The 20492-nt window shown below is 45.6% G+C and overlaps 1 protein-coding gene across 1 annotated transcript in view; it reads right to left on the bottom strand.

Annotated features, from left to right (window-relative positions):
• The window catches only part of ankrd44 (ankyrin repeat domain 44), a 28237-nt gene extending 8938 nt beyond the window's left edge, over positions 1 to 19299 (bottom strand). Inside the window, exons 1-18 of the mRNA XM_053627705.1 lie at positions 18349 to 19299; positions 12204 to 12287; positions 10159 to 10237; positions 9882 to 9952; positions 8853 to 9053; positions 8303 to 8390; positions 8011 to 8153; positions 6906 to 7118; positions 6743 to 6821; positions 6524 to 6638; positions 6340 to 6422; positions 5234 to 5297; positions 2524 to 2592; positions 2125 to 2265; positions 1457 to 1522; positions 1234 to 1345; positions 900 to 974; positions 1 to 193 (exon numbers count right to left, since the gene is read on the bottom strand). The exon at positions 1 to 193 is cut by the window's left edge and continues 9 nt beyond it. Of these exons, the coding sequence (XP_053483680.1) occupies positions 1 to 193; positions 900 to 974; positions 1234 to 1345; positions 1457 to 1522; positions 2125 to 2265; positions 2524 to 2592; positions 5234 to 5297; positions 6340 to 6422; positions 6524 to 6638; positions 6743 to 6821; positions 6906 to 7118; positions 8011 to 8153; positions 8303 to 8390; positions 8853 to 9053; positions 9882 to 9952; positions 10159 to 10237; positions 12204 to 12287; positions 18349 to 18375 (1903 nt within the window). The 5' untranslated portion in view covers positions 18376 to 19299. The remainder of the gene's footprint in view (positions 194 to 899; positions 975 to 1233; positions 1346 to 1456; positions 1523 to 2124; positions 2266 to 2523; positions 2593 to 5233; positions 5298 to 6339; positions 6423 to 6523; positions 6639 to 6742; positions 6822 to 6905; positions 7119 to 8010; positions 8154 to 8302; positions 8391 to 8852; positions 9054 to 9881; positions 9953 to 10158; positions 10238 to 12203; positions 12288 to 18348) is intronic.
• Positions 19300 to 20492: the final 1193 nt, after the last annotated feature.

Here is a 20492-nt window from a genome sequence, read left to right as displayed (position 1 = left end):
GGACGGGAGTGCGTCTGCGGACCGTGTCTTTACAGCGTGCTGAAGCGCCGTGGTTCAGCAGCGTCAGAGCACAGTCAGTGTGACCCCTGAGGGCGGCGAAGGCGAGAGCGGTGCGGCCCACCTCGTCGCCCTGATCCACATCGCAGTGGCCCTGTAGCAGCACCTCCAGAGACTGCGCATGGCCATGGTACGCCTGTGACACACACACCGAGTACGCCGAGTCATACACGCCGAACCAAATCCCTTCCGTACAGACACATCATTTCGACACCGAATAAAACGACACGGCTACCCCGTTTCCACTGACGTGCCTGAGCTCCAACCTGAGAATTATTCTAACACCAAGACCAGCAGCAATATCCTTAAAATCCACCCGACGCAATGGCCCCACCCACAAAATCCACCGTCGCTGCTTCCTCGAGCTCCGTCGACCGCGTGATCGGAAATGACCGAGTAGTCTTTTGTAGTAGAAAAGTGTGGAACGGTTCTTCATAACTGAAGCGTCTTGAAGCCGTCATTACAAACAAAGACTTCACTGAGTATTAAATAAACTTCACTTAACGTGTTCGGTACTTTTTTCCCGTCTCGTTCCACTTTATTACACATAACTTCATTTATAGACTTTAATGTTGTGAATTCTTTATATTTCCGGATTTCTTGATTTAATACTGACGTCTGGTGAAAATTCCACGTGAATAACCTCAGTGGAAATATATTTACTGATACAAATGTTGACGCGTCCAATACTTATTTCCCCCGCTGTAATATTAACAGGAATGTACATGGTACGGGTGTTGCGCAATCAAGTCCACGCCCTAGTCCTGGGTGTTGACCTGGCTGACGTTACGCTTGGTGACGGGCGTGTTGCGACCAGTATGAAGCGTGCAAGCGTGACTCACGGCTAGATGTAGTGGACTCCGGGTGCTGAGGCAGTCCTTGCCTTCGTCCTCATTCCGCTCCTCTCGATCCAGAAGCTTCACACAAAAACAACAAAAAAAAAAACTTCAGTCAATGTTCAATAAATACGACGGAAGGAAAAAGGAGTCCCTGACCAAAATAAATAAATAAATACAAGACTAGTGTCTTGGAGAGACGCCAGGTGAGAGTGCGATAGATTTAACGTGACGTTCAACACATAATCCAACTACGCATGGTGACTACAAGACCCTGGATCGTCTCTGTGTGTGTGTGTGTGTGTGTGTGTGTGTGTGTGTGTGTGTGTGCGCATCTCACCAGCTCCAGGCAGCGTCTGTGGCCGTAGGCCGCAGCGTAGTGGACGGCGGTGTAACCCTGTTTGTCCTTCAGTGAGGCAGTGGCACCACTCTTCAACAAGAACTCAAGGCACCTACACACACACACACACACACACACACACACACACAGCTCAGTTAACAACACCACACAGCATATTCTCGGCTTAGGGTCTTTACTAAAATCGTAGGTAAAGCGCACTTACAGAGCCGCCTCTTTCTCTTTCTCTGCTTGCACTCCAGGACTCTCTGGCTCCAGGGCAACACGTCGCCTACAGAAACACACACACACACACACACACACACACACACTCAATTCTTTATACTTTAAGCGAGTGGTCTTCTGAGCAGGACCTTCAAGCTCCAAACCCGTAACTATTCAGTGGGGCATCTATACCCAGTCATATTGACTAATTAGCAGCAGACCTAATTGTTTCATTCGATCCACTCTTGAGCGTGAAGAGATTAGAAACGCAGCCTCTGTCTGACGTCACAGCAACGACTCCGAATTGTCTACCGGGGACTTAAAAATATCCCGGGGTTGCCATGGCGACATGAACAGAGCGGTGATACTGTACCAATCCTCACTAAAGCTCCACTTGAGGATGGCGATGATGGGAGACGTAGTTGTGACAAACACCCGCTGTATATCACTATACATCGTTTACATTCCTTTGTGTCTATCGCGCTCTTATCGTAAACGCCCGGACGTTCCGCTGTGGTTTTGCCGACGGAGGCTTGGGCTTCTATGCAAATGCCGGAGCTCTGCAGACTATATCTTTGCTAGGCAAACTAGAAAAACTCGAAAAACCTGCGCCGTTTTGGCTTGGGGAAGCAGCGTGGAAGGAAAACCTGCCAGAGTGTAGATGTGTACCTCCTGTCCAGGTCAGAGGCAGCAGCGTAGTGCAGGGCAGAGCGCCCCCACTGGTCAGTGGCATCAATACAGGTACCGCAGGACACCAGAGTCTCTAAGCACTGAAAATGACGACTTGCAGCTGCATAGTGGAGGGGAGTCCTATGATCAAGCACACACACAAAAACACGTTGTATTTGGGACACAACAAACAGTATGCTTCGTCAAGATGCGGTCTGAGGGACTGACCGGGCCATAATTCTGCTCTGTAATGCGGACAAATCCAGCTCTGCTACTCATCTCTGTGTGTGTGAGTGTGTATATATATATATATATATATATATATGTATATTAAACGTGCATCTATAGATTATCACTCCTGATAAAAGCGATAATTATAACAGGGGTCCAAACACTGACCTGCCATGTTTGTCCGTGCGGTTGTGGTCCGCTCCGCTGCTGAGCAACAGCTTCACACACTCAACATTGCTGTAGGAGGAGTTGAGTTAAAGAATTAGGGTAGAATGAGTAGAGGAAAAAAACAGACATTTTAAAAGGTCAATTCAACACGTGTGACGACAGCATAAACTGGTAAAGCAGAAAGACAAAAACTCGCGGTCATGTCTCCGTCAACTGACTCTTCTGTGGTCATGACGACAGTGACGTCGCAACAGGACGTGTTGAAACACAATTATTACACGTTTATTATTTATTGGACCGTTTCGACTCGATCGGACTTTAGATGCGGGAGAATTATTTCCAAATCCAAGCATTAACAGTTATTTGCTAGTTACTAAAACTCCAGATGGTGCGACTTGGAGACATCATCAGTGGCGAACACTGGGTCATAGGGTGTTTCGGGGTCTTAGATCATCAGACATCCTTAGCCGGGCGTCCCGGTCGGAGGTGATCGGACCCCGGCTTGTGAAATTTGTGGCGGATTTCAAATAGTCCTTTTTATTTTTTTTACACTGTCTACTAAATATACTTACACGCTAAAGGAAAAAGGGAGAAAATTGCATTTATTCATTTCGGAATGAGGAACATTTCCCCAGCTGGTATCTGAGTACAAACTGTATCGATTAGCCTTGTGTTCATTTCACGACTGCATGTAGTAATCCAACGACTCCAGAGGATTTTATATTTAAAAATCTATGACCTCTACACATATATTATGACCTCTACACATATATTATGACCTCTACACATATATTATGACTTCTACACATATATTATGACCTCTACATTTATATTATGACCTCTACACATATATTATGATCTCTACATTTATATTATGACCTCTACACATATATTATGACCTCTACATTTATATTATGACCTCTACACATATATTATGACCTCTACACATATATTATGACTTCTACACATATATTATGACCTCTACATTTATATTATGACATCTACACATATATTATGACCTCTACACTCATATTATGACCTCTACACATATATTATGACCTCTACACTCATATTATGACCTCTACACTCATATTATGACCTCTACACTTATACTATGACCTCTACACATATATTATGACCTCTACACTCATATTATGACCTCTACACATATATTATGACCTCTACACTCATATTATGACCTCTACACTCATATTATGACCTCTACACTTATACTATGACCTCTACACATATATTATGACCTCTACACTCATATTATGACCTCTACACTCATATTATGACCTCTACACTCATACTATGACCTCTACACATATATTATGACCTCTACACTCATATTATGACCTCTACACATATATTATGACTTCTACACTCATATTATGACCTCTACACATATATTATGACCTCTACACTTATATTATGACCTCTACACATATATTATGACCTCTACACTCATATTATGACCTCTACACATATATTATGACTTCTACACTTATATTATGACCTCTACACATATATTATGACCTCTACACTTATATTATGACCTCTACACATATATTATGACCTCTACACTCATATTATGACCTCTACACATATATTATGACTTCTACACTTATATTATGACCTCTACACATATATTATGACCTCTACACTCATATTATGACCTCTACATTTATATTATGACCTCTACACTCATATTATGACCTCTACACTCATATTATGACCTCTACACTCATATTATGACCTCTACATTTATATTATGACCTCTACACATATATTATGACCTCTACACTCATATTATGACCTCTACATTTATATTATGACCTCTACACATATATTATGACCTCTACACTCATATTATGACCTCTACATTTATATTATGACCTCTACACTCATATTATGACCTCTACACTTATATTATGACCTCTACACTTATATTATGACCTCTACACTCATATTATGACCTCTACATTTATATTATGACCTCTACACATATATTATGACCTCTACACATATATTATGACCTCTACATTTATATTATGACCTCTACATTTATATTATGACCTCTACACATATATTATGACCTCTACATTTATATTATGACCTCTACATTATCGAGTCAGTACAAAATAAAAAGTAGATTCCCAAACATTAGTTTTCCAGTGTAAAAATGAACTGTTACAGAACAATGTTTGTATGTGAGTAAAGAAAGCAGTACACTAAGTGGTAAGAGAGACTTTTCAGATAAAAAACATAATGAAGGCTGCTGGGTTTCGCTGCAAAAATAAGAAGCGAGTGCGACAGACAAAATCTCCAGAAGAACCGAGTCTGGTTCTGCAAGACGCTCAATAACACTCGCACCTCATTTCCCTATAAATAGAACTGCACTAATTCTACCTCAGACTCCTATTTTTGTTTTTAAATCACACCAAGTATTCACTTTGTGTCATTCATTACTGTTTACTCCTCTTTACAGTATTTTTATTCATATAGAAACATTTAACTTCATTCTTTTCGAAGGCATCTTCGCTCTACAGCGTCTCCTTACGTGTACCCGAGACGTTTGCGCAGTACCGTACATCTGTAATAAAGGAAATACCCCACGAATCAGCCTCTCATAGATTCCACACTCAGACAGGCAGAAGGTCTCTGCCGTGTCCTTTCAGACTCAAACGTCCTGCAGAGACACACTCACCCTCCAGCAGCAGCTGCGTGGAGACATGTCCTGCCCAGGCTGTCCGGGGTGTCGATCTGGAAGCCTGCACACAGGACCGAGTCATTACTGAGGGTGCAGATTATGCTATACCTCCGCCCTGAGCGAGGATGGAGGCATGAAGGAGGAAGGGCACAGAAGAAAGGAAGCCCCCGACAAAACAAGCAGACAGCCACAGAGGCAGACCCCGGAGAGGAAGAGAAACACAGGGAGACAAAAAAAAAAAACCAGTAAGAGAAGTGAGAGAAAGAAAGAGAAGAGTGTTAGTGCAGGATGAACACGGACGCAGTGAAAGGGAAAACAGTTTTCTTTAAATGACAAACGCATGCACGGATGGCACGGACGACAACACGGCAGCTAACGAAGCATCTAAGTCTGTCTTCGGGGGATTCGAACTCCTAACCCTAAATCTATAAAGATGAGCCGCTCGAGCCCACGTCGAACACGATCACGATCACTCAAAACACGACAGGAAACGATCGCACCGTCAGAAGGCGAGAAACATCACGTGAAAGCCACGTCCTAACCACGTATTTGCCTACTGTAGGAATCAACAGCCTGAAGTGGCGCCCCTGGGGTCTACAGATCCGCTGCTGTGCACCGAAATGCCCTCGTGAAGGAGGGGAGATCGATGAGAACCGCTGGTTTCGTTCAGGCAAACTGTATATTGACAGTCCGCCGCATGGCGCCGAGAATATTAAAGCGACGGAAGGCGCTGAGCTTAAAGGAGCCGTTTGTAATTCTGATCACCTTCTCATGCTTCGGAGTAAAATCGCAAACACAACGGAAACGCTGGTTTGCCCTCACCCCGGACCGAGCCGACACCCTCTGTTGGATCTACGCAGGTATTACGGGTTTGCCTTTCAGCGAAAGAAGCCGATCAGCTAGGAGCAGGGCTCATTTCAGGGCCAGAAAAATCACAAAACAGATCCCAAACCAACAGAAAACTATACGCGGTGTTACGACGCAGTTTCCTAAGGTGTCGTCTAGAAACAGTTTTGAAACATTACGGGCCGCAGCTCATTTCCACACACTAGCAGTGCCGTGACATGTTTACGTTGCGTTAGGTCTCCAAAAGCAGAAGGTACCTGAGGAGAGAAGTTTCCGGCAGCAGTCGGCATGAGCGTTTAGGGCTGCCAGGTGCAGGGGAAACATCCCATGGATTCCTCTTCTAAAGATGGAGAAAGAGACAGACTTTATAAGTGTTGTCCGATATAAACGTGTACTAATCTTCGGTTATGAAAGCACACACACACACACACACACACACACCTGGTGCAGTCAGCCCCACTGGTGATTAAGGTGTTGATGAGGAGTTCGTGACCATAACGAGCGGCAATGTGTAACGGAGTGTTTCCATCCTTATCCACGCAGTCGATCTCTCCGCCTGTCATGACAAACGTACCGACGCTTCTGTTAGACTTTACCTCGTGCTTACGAATAGTCTGGACCCTCACATTTTAGTTCACAGGTAACTCTTAAAGCTCTCACCGTTCTGAATGAGAGTCTGCGAGCGAGTAAAGCGCCCATGCACCGCGGTCATATGCAGGGGACTCTTCCCATCTCGGCTCTGAAAGAGAACAGCGTCAACGTCTCAGACAGGCCACGAAGAGTAAACACGCGAGAGATGTGGAGAAGAGCGCGAGAAGATCACCTGCACGTTGACGTCCGCGCCGTTGTTGACCAGGAACTCGAGGCAGAGGGCACCGTGCGTGGACGCGGCGGCGAAGTGGAGAGGGGTGAAGCCTTTGTTGTTGGGCTGACTCACGTTAGCACCGTGGTCGATCAGCTCACTCACCACAGCATCCTGACCGTTAACGCACGCCACGTGCAGAGCCGTGTTCCCGAACGCATTGGCTTCGTCTATCTGTCAGAGAGAACGTTACGCTGGTGAGAAGTCGGGACCGCCTCCTTATCCCACAGCCGGTCCCTGTTACTATAGAAACGTTGTACGTTATACTTTCTATAGTAACACCTCATTCACAGGGACTTGTATGGCAGACATTACACATAATCCAACTCCAATAATACAGGAGATATTTGTCAGTAGATCAGTGAAGAAAGAAAAGGAAATGCCAGGGATATTTGTTGACGCGGTGACGTTTTTCCTGTTATAAAAACATCCAACACGCCGTTTAATACGTCGGCGCTTTGGGATCCTCGGAGCTGTACGATTTCCACCTGACAGATCAGTTACAAACAAACGCACCGCCTTCTTCAGATTAGACGTGTAAACGTTGTTGACTGTGACGTTTTATGACGGAATTCTAATGAAAACCGGGTTTATTTCCCCCATTGAGGAGTAGGAGAAGTGCGTCAGGCTTACGACAGCGCTAGAAGCGGCGGTCGAGAACAATGCACGGGTAGGACACTTTTAACTTCGGAGCTACGGTACGAATTAAACGCAACGTTCCTGTCATTTAGGTTGTATTTTTAAGGTCGGTGACTCACCCTCGTGCACTGTCGGCTTCCCGCCTCGTACACCCACGTTTCTACCGTTTGGGAATTCTTTTCTAAACCGTAAGACGGACTTAATTTTTTTTTTGTTTGTTTTTTTTAATTTAAATTTCCATTCAACCTCCAAACAAAACATGTGTCTGTCGATCGAGCGCACTTCTGGAAACGTGTACGTTTCATTACTGCTCCGATTCTTCCTTTAACGCGTACGTCCGCGCACGTGGCTGTACGTAGGAGACGTCAGAGCGGTGAAAACGTGTTACGCGGCGTGCGTAAGTGGACGTAAACGTGTGTGTGATTACCTCCACAGACAGGCTGAGCAGGTGTTTAACCACAGCAATCCGTCCCTTAGAGGCGGCAGCATGAAGAGGTGTGTATCCTCTCTTGTCCTTACAGCTGACCTCCGCCCCCTGCTCCACCAGCAGACACACCACATCTAAGTGACCTGCAGAGGGCAGAATAGAGCAACGTCTTTCCTTCCGACTTGGATGACGATTGGATCATTACTTTCTGGAGCGCAGCTGCTATATTTCAAAACTGCAGTGTTCTTTATGTATGAAATGCCCGAGCGGTCGATTCTGCTTCCCGTCTCACCCGTGTATGCCGCCCAGTGAAGAGCACGGCTGTCCTTCTTGTCGAAGGCGTTAATATTGGCGCCCTTCGCCAGCAGCAGATTGACCATCTAAGCAGTAAAGGGACGGAAGAAAGAAAGAAATTCAGAGATGGAAAGATGGCAAGGAAAAAAAGCAGGACCGTTCCAGTCACAGCGGGTTACAGTCTGAGTCAGTCGTGCGTCAGTTGGTGTGTGTCTCACTTTATATAACATCCTTTTAAATGCCATTCAGGACGACAGCTCCACCAAAACCAATGCCTGAAGCCAGTGTAGGAAGCGAGCAGGAAAGTGAGTCAGAACCGAAGGCAGTTCTGAAGTGCGTCTCAACCCACAGCTGGACGAAATCTACGAACGAGGTCCATTTTTTGGATCGAGGAACGTGAGACCGTTCCAAAAATTTTTCTCATTTGAATATAAAATTGCACACATCTGCGCTCACATTTTAGAAATCGTGATAGAGACTGTAGCTCCGTAGGACTACGCTAATATAAGGGCCAGTACGCACACGTGAGGGCGGAGGGTCTGTCGTACCTGGGTGTGTCCGTTGAGGGCGGCGTGGTGCAGGGCGGTCCGACCGCCGCGGTCCGACACGTTTACGCTGCTCAACATCGGGATGATGAGCTCGGCACAACGCAGAGCCTTATTGGCGGCGGCCACGTGAAGAGGCGTCTGCCAGTTCTTGTCGCGTGCGTTCACGTCGGCCGAGTGACGGATCAGTATGAGCACTGCCTCCTAGACAAAAAAAAGGAAGCGGGTGTGAAGAAGGAGCCGTGCAGAGTGTATAGCAGACACGCTCGCGCTGAGCTCTCATTCATGAAGTCAATCCACAAGGATATACGTCTCTACAGGCGTATAACCGGAGAGGCGTTTCTAGGCACGTTCAAGATTTCGTATCTTGTCTGGTGGGACGTGTATTACTCGTCATGTGGCGGGTTATGAAACAGAAACAGGAAGGAACTGATGATGCTCTAACCAATGTTTCCAAAAAAATCCATTTACACCCTGCGGTGATTTTTTTTCTATTCGCCGCGTTGGATTTGTCGTGGTTTTTTTTTTTTCATCTAGGGTCAGGTGACACAGCAGGATTTTTTTCTTTTACACAATATTACCACGATACATGATCGAGAGCACGCTACGTGCTACGATACAAAAGAGCAAAACCAACATTTTTTGTTTTTTTGGTTTTTCCTTCTGAAGTATTACTTTTAAAAAAAATATTAATCAAGCAAAGAGATCCAATGTGACGGATGATATCATATCGTTATGTACACGTCGTTTTACAGGAACGTTTTCACTGATTGGACGTTTCATGTGCGTGACGAGTGTTTGTTTTCCACGTCGCTATGGTGCGGAAAGAAAGACTCTCGCTATCTGGCTGATCTCGTGACAGTTCCTGTTGTCCCAGTTTCAGACTGTTATTTCCAGCGCAGCTTCGGTGAGCTAACAAGATAAGCTCTCATGGTGTGCCTGCATTACGCTACGCTGCAGAGCTTGCACTATCTGTTCTGCCTCCGTGACTTTAGTCAGACCTGCGCATCGACGGCCAGTAGCTAAACCCACCTCGCTCCGCGACGCCACGGCCCTGTGAAGAGGAGTGAGCCACATGTTGTCTTTGGCGTTGACCCGAGCTCCTGGAGAAGAGAACGAGACGTGAGGCCGGTTAGACAGAGAGGAAAACCGTGCTAAGGTTTCAAGACGGCTGCGTCCGATCGGTCACGAATGCAATCCGTGGCGCCGGTTCTGACGGCTCTTCCGCGCCTTATTATCCGGACGCAGCCGGATATGCTTTTAGTTAGACGGAGCAATAATGTCGAGAAGAAGAGAGAAGAGACTCTACCAGAGAGGATGAGCAGCTCGATGATCTCCGCATCACCGAGGAACGCCGCTGCGTGGAGCGGAGTACGCTTCTCTGTGTCCTGAGAGAGAGACAGAATCAGAGGATATCAGCCTAACCTGCATAGATCATCCGTTCTCGAAGTCCATCGTAATACGAATACGCTTTAAAACTTTAAAAGGCTTTTCCCCGTTTCGTCCGGACCAAAAACACCGCACTGCGATAAACAAAAGGCATCTTAGCGAGTGAAAACAGTCCAGTTTATCGAGTACTTCTTATTATAAGGTGACAATAAACCAAATGTAAGCTTGTTAATCTTACATCATTACTCGCGGTACTCACCGTACTGGCATTTCATTTTCATCTTCCTCGAAATAAACGCTTACAGTCTGCCGACTGACTATTTCAAGCATGAACTGTGCACCGATAGGTTTAATAATCTCATATCCGGTTTGTCGTCACGTTACAATAGGAAACATTAAGATACACGCGACTGTATTCACGGTATTTCCACTCGGTTAAGATGTCGCGTCCAGAGCCAGACAGGTCTGAAAATGGAGTTTTTTTTCCTACGTGAACGAGAAATAATTGCGATATCATGCCGGTCGTCCTGCGATCCAACATCCAAAACGATGGCGGATTGAACTCGGCTTTTGTTCGTCGCGTGTGTTTCGGTCACAACTGGACGGAGGGGAATACTGTACACGCCCGGCATTTTCGCATGCAATAGGAAGTACTTTATATTCACCGATGTGCTCTTTCAGTTTGTCACTTCTATTTTTGCTAATGTGTGTCACATCAAACAATGTAAACATGTTATATTTACATCAATATCGCTGTTATACAGCGGGGGAAATAAGTACTGGGCACGCACGTCAGCATGAAATGTTCACCAGGCATCAATATTAACTCAAGAAATATGAAGAACTCACAACATTAAAGTACATTAATGAAGTTATGTGTAATAAAGAGGAACGAGATGGGAAAAAAAGTATCGAACGTTCACGTTAACTGAAATGTATTTAATACTTAGTGGAGAAGCCTTTGTTTGTAATGACGGCTTCAAGACGCTTCCTGTATGAAGAAATGAACGTTCCGCGGTATTCAGGTGTGATTTTGACCCGTTCTTCTACACCTTGGTAACGAAAAGCCTTTTTACAGACCACCGATTTACTAACCCAGCTGATATTAATGTGCACAGATGGGGGGTGGGGGGTATTTACTTACGGATTTCAGCTGGTTTCTTGCCTTACCTTGCCTTGGAGAACTGCTTTTTCTTAGCGCGTTCGATACTTATAGCAGTATTGTGCTGCATATAGCGTTATTTAACAAGTTATCGCATTTTTCATGCAGCCCTAGTGGGAGGGATGGCATACACTCTCTGCCCTGTCAATCACAGCAAAACTAGCCAATCGCGTGCGTCTGCGAGTTCGTGTACGCGGAAGACGGCGGATAGCGCGTTCCTCGGAGTCCGTTCTGCTGACGCGGCATGAGCGGCAGTTCGAAAACACTTTCACGCAGTAATCCTAATATCTGAATGAGATTGATCTGTACTGATGGGGACCGTGGATTTGCTTGTAAAAAGTTTGAGAACCCCTGGGGTAAGGGAATAAGGGACAGTGACGTCCCTTAGTGTCACCACGCTATCCGGATCCTCTTCTCTGTTAGAGAAACGCGTAATCCCTGGGCTGGTGCTAATATACCATGAAGAAATTCCCAGGAGAGCACAAACAAACAAAGCCATCAGTTTCAATCTACAGCGCTAGCACTGATGAGGGCTGGAAGAGTGTGTAAGAGCAGCGATAGAGGCCTCTCGAATAGAGCGGGCCAGAACAATGAAGCCACTCTAAACGGAGACATGATGAAGGCTGCTGCGAGGAAAGCAGACTAAATATTGTGTAGAGATCGACAGTGTCCTGTCTCAGGTGCTCTGGGGGAAAAACATATTTCAGTTCAGATCATTGTCTGGAGAGAGAGAGAGAGAGAGAGAGAGAGAGATACAAAGAAACTGAATGTGGGTCATGAAGCCACAGGGAAGAGCTGCATACCAGTCCATTGATGTCCTCTGATTTGTAGATGAGCATGCGGATCTCCTCAGGGTCTCCATTGAAGATGGCTTGGACCAGAGCCGGCTGCGGACAAACAAAGCGCAGTTCAGTGAGAACGTACACACGCTTTTATAACAGCATCCAGCTATTGGTTTTTTTTTATAATATGTATACATATATGCATAGGAAAGAATTCGTGTAGCTTTAGCTGCCCCTATAAAAGCACAAAGGACTGCTCTTGACCGCTGACACAAAGAACAGGCTTGCAGTTCTGGCGGAACACACCCGCATGAGGGTGATAATCATCAGCCTGCGTCCCCATCACGCCTCATGCGTTACGGGAAGTGATATCTTTACTGAAAGGCTAAACTCGGGACCACATGACACCGGTACACCGGTGTCCCCATCCCCAAAGCAAAACCTGAACGCACACGGGTCCGACTTCTCCGAAATCTCACCGCTGAAACTACAAGCAGGGCAGGACGCCTTTATCGTGCACAATCGTACAGGGGAGCTTCCTTAGAAAAAAAGCGGAAATATCTGAACAGAACGGGCCAATGACTGCAACACTGAAATAAACCTGCTTGTATGTTCACTTCCTGTCTGTGTCTCCTAGCTGCCACCACCCCCAGAAAGAAAGCAACACTTCCTGTTGCGTGCTGTCACCTTCTCAGAAAAGATCGAGGGGAAGCTCAGAACGCATTTTCAGTTCCGCTAGAAGGAGAGAGCGAGAGAGAGAGAGCGAGAGAGAGAGCGAGAGAGAGAGAGAGAGAGCGAGAGAGAGAGAGAGAGAGAGAGCGAGAGAGAGAGAGAGAGAGAGCGAGAGAGAGAGAGAGAGAGAGAGAGAGAGAGCGAGAGAGAGAGAGAGAGCGAGAGAGAGAGCGAGAGAGAGAGAGAGAGAGAGAGAGCGAGAGAGAGAGCAAGAGAGAGAGAGAGAGAGAGAGAGAGTGAGAGAGAGAGCAAGAGAGAGAGAGAGCGAGAGAGAGAGCAAGAGAGAGAGAGAGAGAGAGAGAGAGTGAGAGAGAGAGCAAGAGAGAGAGAGAGAGAGAGAGAGAGTGAGAGAGAGAGCAAGAGAGAGAGAGCACTCATCATTGTGCAAACACACACTAATAGCTGCACACTGCCAACAACTGCTTTGGAAAATGTGGTAATGCGGCCTCGTACTGGACAGGGAAGAAAGTCACAAATAAGGCTGTCTCGCTCTCTCATTCTCCCAAACCCTCTGACATCACTCCGTCTTCTGCTCCCACTCTTTCGTTCACACACAGCCCCACGATGTGAAGTGATGTGTTCCGTCGACGGGATGTACACGGTCCGGATCTCGCTCACTCAAATCGTTATGCAGTGACTGTATAATCGACGCACACCAGCTTTCAGGGGTTTTTTTTTTTTCCTGCCACGAGATCTGTAACTAAACCAGGTGAACGTGTGGAACGCGAGAGGATTTTATACAGCTCGGTTAAACGTTCTTCTCGTTCAGAGTGTGCGTCGTCTCGTCTACGGTCGGGCCCCGCACCACGGCCGCTGAACAGCCGTATGCTTCTTATACTCCACGTATACGCTGCAAACGTCTAACATTTCTCAAATTTGCTCCATTGAGAGTCAATAATAAAGAGCTTCCAAAACAATGGTACAAAGAACTTTGTCTATATGTAACTGTCCTGACCTGGAGAACCACGGTCCAGTCGTGGATAAACTAGCACGTCTGTTGTATCAGACCTTCCGTTGCAGTTCATCCAATCGCATGCATTTACGTCAGTCGAGACAGGTGAAGCCGGCTCATCGGACCGGGGACTAGCTACGAGGCTAGAAAGGCTCGAGATATTTCACAGACACTATTTAGGAATCGATGACGAACTGATGACGAACGAGCAGAGAACAACGCGTTCGTTCCCCGCGTCAAATTCCATCGCACTAGGCAGACGCGACACAAAACGAAGCATAACCACGTTGAATTCATAGCTACGTATAAACATAATCGCTAACGGTTAAGCATTAAATACGTCAGTACTGTCGCCACTCGGTCATGTCAGCAGCTTATCAGGACCTCTGAAAGCAAGGACTTTGAAGCAACTGGACTTTCGCAAATCCCTTTTCTATAGGTTGTTACCCTGCGATGGATTGGCACCCTGTCCAGGGTGTACCCCGCCTTGTGCCCCATGCTCCCTGGGATAGTCTCCAGGTTCCCCGTGACCCTGTAGAAAGGATAAGCGGTATAGAAGATGGATGGATGGATGGATGGATGGATATATGTTGTTAAAAAAAATGCAATATTAAAGAATAGAGCGGTTTTTAGAGCATTTTGTAACTATAAGGCGCAGTGAACGATTAAACATCGGACATCGCACCATCCAAAAATCCCAGCACCACCACCACCCAAGCTGCCACCCAAGTTGGGCACTTGAGCAAGGCCCTTAACCCTCAACTGCTCAGTCGTATAAACGACATACATGTAAGTCGCTCTGGATAAGCGCGTCTGCCGAACGCAAGACGTAAACAGGTCTGCAGAGGAGCCGTGAACATTCCAGGCTTGGGATAACACGCTAAAGGAGGTCGTGTGGACGGACGGATAAAATCGTAGAGGAAAAAGATGCGTTTTCAAATTTATTAAAAGTATTGAAGTAGACCCCGGCTTAAGGTTTTACTATTCATAAATAAAGTAAACGAACGCGTATAATACGTATCGAACGCTGTAGGAATTGGGTTCACTGTTCACTGACGATCAAGATAAATTCCCCGTGCGCTTGGTCTACTCGGTGAGTAAAACACTCTGATTTTGAGATTCCATTTTTACAGCATCGAAGATGCCTGCACAGAACTGTACCTACACAGAAACGAGATATTTTTAGCTCACTGACATGCCCAAAAATAATAAAATAAAGAAATACTGTCTAGATCATCGTAGTAATTCGTAGTAGCACTTCAGTAGGGACTGATTTGCTTCTCATTATCACACTGTCCTCCATGGAAGTGTCCGGCTGTTTGTGCCGAAGCGTGACAGCGCTGTTGTCTGATGAGGCTCTGGAGAACAGGAGCAAGCGTCTAAACATGGCCCAGAACAATCGAGGACATACCCCGTATCACTCCTTCTAGGCAAAGCCAGCGCTCCGAACACTGAAGCCTTTGTTGACGTACACCACACCCCCTCGATCCTTCTACTCAAGAGCCAATGAGTTCCTGTTACCAAATGGGGGAGGGGATAAGGAGGAGTTTCTTTGCTTTTGACAACTCGAGCACCGCAGACCCTTCCTCTGCATAATGCCTTTAACCCAATAATCTGAGCACAGCTGGAGAGAGAGAGTCAGAGAGAGAGAGAGAGAGAGAGAGAGAGAGAGAGAGAGAGAGAGAGAGAGAGTATGTGAATATGAAGCAGAACTGCTGATACTTCACCAAATTGAAAAAGAGACGCCTTATACGCCTGTGTTTTTGTCTCGTGTTTGTCTCCGTCGTCCATGGAGCAAAAGCAGAAGACGCTGCTGAGGGTTACTGTGCATGTTTACACTGGAGGAATGTCTTTTATATAAATGAAACATGTGCACACTAGCAACAAAGATCACTTTCTAGCCTCGGTGCCTTTAGGGGACATTTCTAAATGTGAAAAAAAATACACCACACCGAAATGAGACTCTGAACCTTTTTGTGCTGACACATAACAGAAGCTCAAACACTCGCCTCTACACGCTCTCTCTCTCTCTCTCTCTCTCTCTCTCAGCAAGAAATCAAACCCACAGAGAGTAGAAGAAAGGGAGACGGGCAAAAAGACGCAACAACTTCCTGTCCCTTTTCTCTCCGCTGTCAGTTGGAAAATTTGCTTAAATTTGAGTCCGACTATCGCCTCTAGTAGTCCGAATCAACTGCTCGACATACGTTCAAAACCTGCACGGAAAGTTCCTCTTTCGTTCTGTTAAATCAGACGTCAATCCAAACGTCGAGTGATTAGTTAGACTAGTTCGACTGGATAAGACAGGTCTAGAAAACCAAGAGCTTTGTCGGACTTTTTAACAAAAGTAGCAATTAGCAAGCCACTGACGCGTTCCACGTCCTTCGAACGCTGCTTGATAATCAGCAGGGTGGGACTGCAGAGAACCAATGAGATGTGCTCTTCATCACAACATTCACGGTAACACACCTTAAAAGACAACGGCCCGATATTTCGCACCTCACACCCGATATGACCGACTGCATAACCTGTACACACCCGCACGGACGATTTAGAGACCTACTGTACGGATGAAGTTAGGAATCCTGCAAAGAAAGCTTCAAGTTAGCGTGAATCTGAACTGCCCTTCAGTCCTTCCTACGATGCATGCGCACTACTTAGGGTGTTTCACGCTTAGTAGTGTTTTAGATTTAAGAGATGTGCGGGAAGCCGGAGATCTCTCCGGCGCTTTCAGAGTCACTCGTGGCTTCTTCGGGGGCGTTCGAACTGGCGGTTTAGTCCGAAACAGAGCACGGTCCGCATGAAAAATGAGTGACGTGAAAGCTGTCGCGCGGACCAGGAAGCGCACGACGGTTCCGAACCTCAGACTGCCTGTAGGACGTGGTCCGAGTTCGGTTGCACCGGAAGTGTAAATACGGGCCTGGTTTGAGTATTTCTGTCCCTCCTGATCTCCTGGGATTCTCACACTCTAGAGATTACTCAGAATGGTGCAATAAAGAAAAAAAAAAACATCCAGTGAGCCGTCGTCGTGCAGACGGAAACGCTTTGAGATCAAGGGAGATCAGCGAGACTGGTTCGAGCTCACAGGAAGGCTACACAAACTCAGGTAACCACTCTGTACAGCTGTGGTGAGCTGAAAAGCATCTCAGAATGCACAACACGTCGAACCCTGAGGCGGATGGGTTACAACAGCAGAAGACCACGTCGAGGTTCCTCTTCTGTCAGACCAGAACAGAAAGCACAGGCTGCAGCGGGCAGTGGATTGTCGCTTAAACCGTTTAAAATTCATCCATAACATAAAATAACTGAAACGGAAATATCACTGCATTATGAGAAACTTAGCAAGGTTAGTGAAAGCTTTACTGGAGCTTCACCCTCTCTGCATGCCACGTCTTATATGCCTGAAGAGCTCGTTTCCTGATAGATAGAGATATAGATATGTATGAAGCAAACACCTTCATTCTAACATCATCCAAAGTTTAGACTGCTGGTTTGGGTTTTGTTTTTAACCGAGTATGCGAATTTACACATATTTAAATACACAAAGCCTAATTTGCATGATGTCGTCCATTTTTGATTTTTGATTTTTTCGTTCAGGTTCTTCTAGCTACTTGTGAAAACATCAGCAGCAAACCGCCGAAGATCTAGTGATATCAACGGTTGAACAAAAAACAAACAAAAACAAACAAAAAAAAACCACCCTCGAGTCACCGGTAGAGTCCAGGCCTCGACGTCTTTAAAGATTTACGATCACTAGCCTGATACCTGATCGAGAGCTTTCTCACGTCTAACGTGTAACAGTCCTGCGGTTATAGACGGAGAAATCGAATCATGCTGTATAACCATACACTCTTAACACTATCATCAGCAGGCCAGACAGCTTAACACAGCACACCGGTGCATTTTGGGTAATCCGTGCTTGCTCAGCTTTAAAAAAAAAAAAGAAGTGCCTTAACAGGGAAAGACTTGAGGATACATTCATCTACTAATAGTGGAATTAAAATAAATAAATAATAATTTAAACAAACAAAAAAAAAACCAGATACAATGAGACCCTCTGTACAGAGTACATCTGTACCTTGTATAGTATTATTCATCTTTCACCTGGGAAGAAGCATGCCATGTATTATAAAGCTTTAAAAAGTCAAATCATGCATAATAAATGATTCTTAAAAGGTATAATATATAGATATTACAAAAGATATATCATTTAGACCTCAGAGTGTATATGATGTGAAACATATCATAAAGCTAGTGAACAGTGGAAGCATGAGAACATTATTATTATTATTATTATTATTGTTGTTGTTGTTGTTGTTGATATTATTATTATTATTATTATTATGTTATAACTAGAAGACCTACTAAAAGCATATTTAGATTTTTTTTTTTTTTTTTTTTTTTTTTTTTTTTTGGGTACCCAGACATAATAATGTTACCTTCCTGCATGCCTGTGTAAGAATTCCAGGTATTTTAGAGACACACCTGATCGGCGAGTTTCAGCACTGCCATATCGCAGTCACCTGAAGAGCTTCATCCGAACTGCTGCAGATCAACACTGGTGATAAACCCCTGCTCGGTGTAGGCGCAAAACCTCCAGAGCGGATGCAGGTCGTATGGTCGGGGCCCGGGGCTCGATGGCGGCCCTGGCCGGTTGATGAGTCGCTACCTCCGGCCAGAGAGCGGAGCAGGACCCGGGGTCCAGGGGATGGATGCAGGGATGCGAGACGCTGCTGGAAGCGCTGGAAGCTATCCGCATGTGCAGCAGGGCTCAGTGAGGGTTTAGTGATTCGGGTCGGGTGTGTATCCGCCGCACATCTTCCTGTATGTTATATATATTCGGATGCTTTCAGAAAACAGGAAGTCAACGATTTCTCTCTCTCTCTCTCTCTCTCTCTCTCCTCCCACTCTGCTCCTCTGCTCAGCTTTTTTCAGCCATGCTCCAACAAGCCCCGCCTCCTGCACTACGATTGGCTAATACTCCACACTCAACTAGCCAATCAGATATAAGGAGACTGGACCCGAGTGAATGAGGCGATACTGGTTTAAAACCATCTCTCTGTAATGATGTGATTTAACGCTGACTGAAAATATTACTGAAAAAAAAAAAAAATTGGGGTTTAAAAGGGAAAGCATATGCAGTTACAATGACAAAAAAACAAATTAGTTTGTGTTTTGAAAATGAATTTAAAATAATTAATTAACTGATTAATGCTGAATGTGTCAGTGTTTGGTAGCCCAGTGGTTGACCTTCACACTCCAACTGGTACCGAGGCCCAACCTGGTGTAGGAGAAGTGTTTTTTCTTAGTTTTCCACTTATGACATAGACAGTTGCAAGTGAAAAACAGGAAGTGCAAACGGATTAAATGCAGGGTGTAATGAAATCCAGTCTCTTCCTCTTTTACCGGCAGAGCAGTACCAAATGTGAAGTCCTGTTTATAATATTTCATCGTATAAACCCGAGGCTTAATCTGAAACACATCTGTCCATCTTCTAAACTGCTTATCCTTCAGGGTCACGGGGAACCTGGAGCCTAACCAAGGGAGGATCGATCGGGTACGAGGCGGGGTTCAGACTGGACGGGGTACCGATCCATCGCAGGGCACAATCGCATACACGTTCACACACCCGAACATACGGTACGGACACTTTGGATGTGCCGATCGGCCTACCGTGCATGTTTTTGGACTGGGGGAGGAAACCGGAGTACCCGGAGGAAACCCCCGCAGCACGGGCAGAACATGCGAACTCCACACACACACACATACAGGGCAGCGGCGAGAATCGAACCCCCGATCCTGGAGGTGTGAGGCGAACATGCTAACTACTAAGGTCAGGGAGAACATCGCAAACTCCATACAGTCGGTACGCTGAGCTCGGTATCAAACCAGGGACCCTGGAGCTGTAAGTTACCTCTGACTTACATTCACCTGTTGCTGAAGTGCCACTGGGGAACAAAACTGGTTATTCATGATACTATAGTAGCTATGTTTGGGATGCAGACTTAACATGCAAAGATTAAACCGAAAACAAAGCTTACAGCGTCTTGCATAAATATTCACCCCACATGAAGTTCCAAACTGGATGTGAAATGGACTTAATTGAGATCATCTGATGTCATGAATAGCCCATAATATCGATTGTTAGGATTGAATTCTGTCCATGTTTTGGTGAGTCTGTCCACACTATAGCCCCAGGGTCCATGGCTGACAGACGCGGAACCTGACGTGGTCTTCTGCCCATCCACCAACCTTAAGGTACGACATCCATGTGCATTCTGAGATGTTTTTCCGTTCACCACAGTTGTAAAGAGTGGTTATGAGTTACCATAGCCTTCCTTATGAGCTGAAGCTCTTGACCTGTGTATGCAGGAGTTTCTGCATTTAGCTGCTATGGCATAATTGGCTGATTGCTTGAATGACCTAGTAGTGGCTGGTGAGCATGTATTTGATATTATACAAATATTCTATTATTCAAAATAACACTGATGTCACCAGAATATTTACATGTTAGCTGTAAATTCCATTCTGCTAGAAATAGGTTTAACAGAGTGGAGCATAACGGGGTGGAAATATGTCGGTGGTTATTAAAATTAGTCACTGTGGTAGAATAACGGTTAACCCTGAAC

This window comes from Ictalurus furcatus, chromosome 6, assembly GCF_023375685.1.
Source record: "Ictalurus furcatus strain D&B chromosome 6, Billie_1.0, whole genome shotgun sequence".
Lineage (NCBI taxonomy): Eukaryota > Metazoa > Chordata > Actinopteri > Siluriformes > Ictaluridae > Ictalurus > Ictalurus furcatus.
The sequence above is the reverse complement of the archived record's forward strand: the minus strand, read 5'-3'. Positions and strand labels throughout refer to the sequence as shown.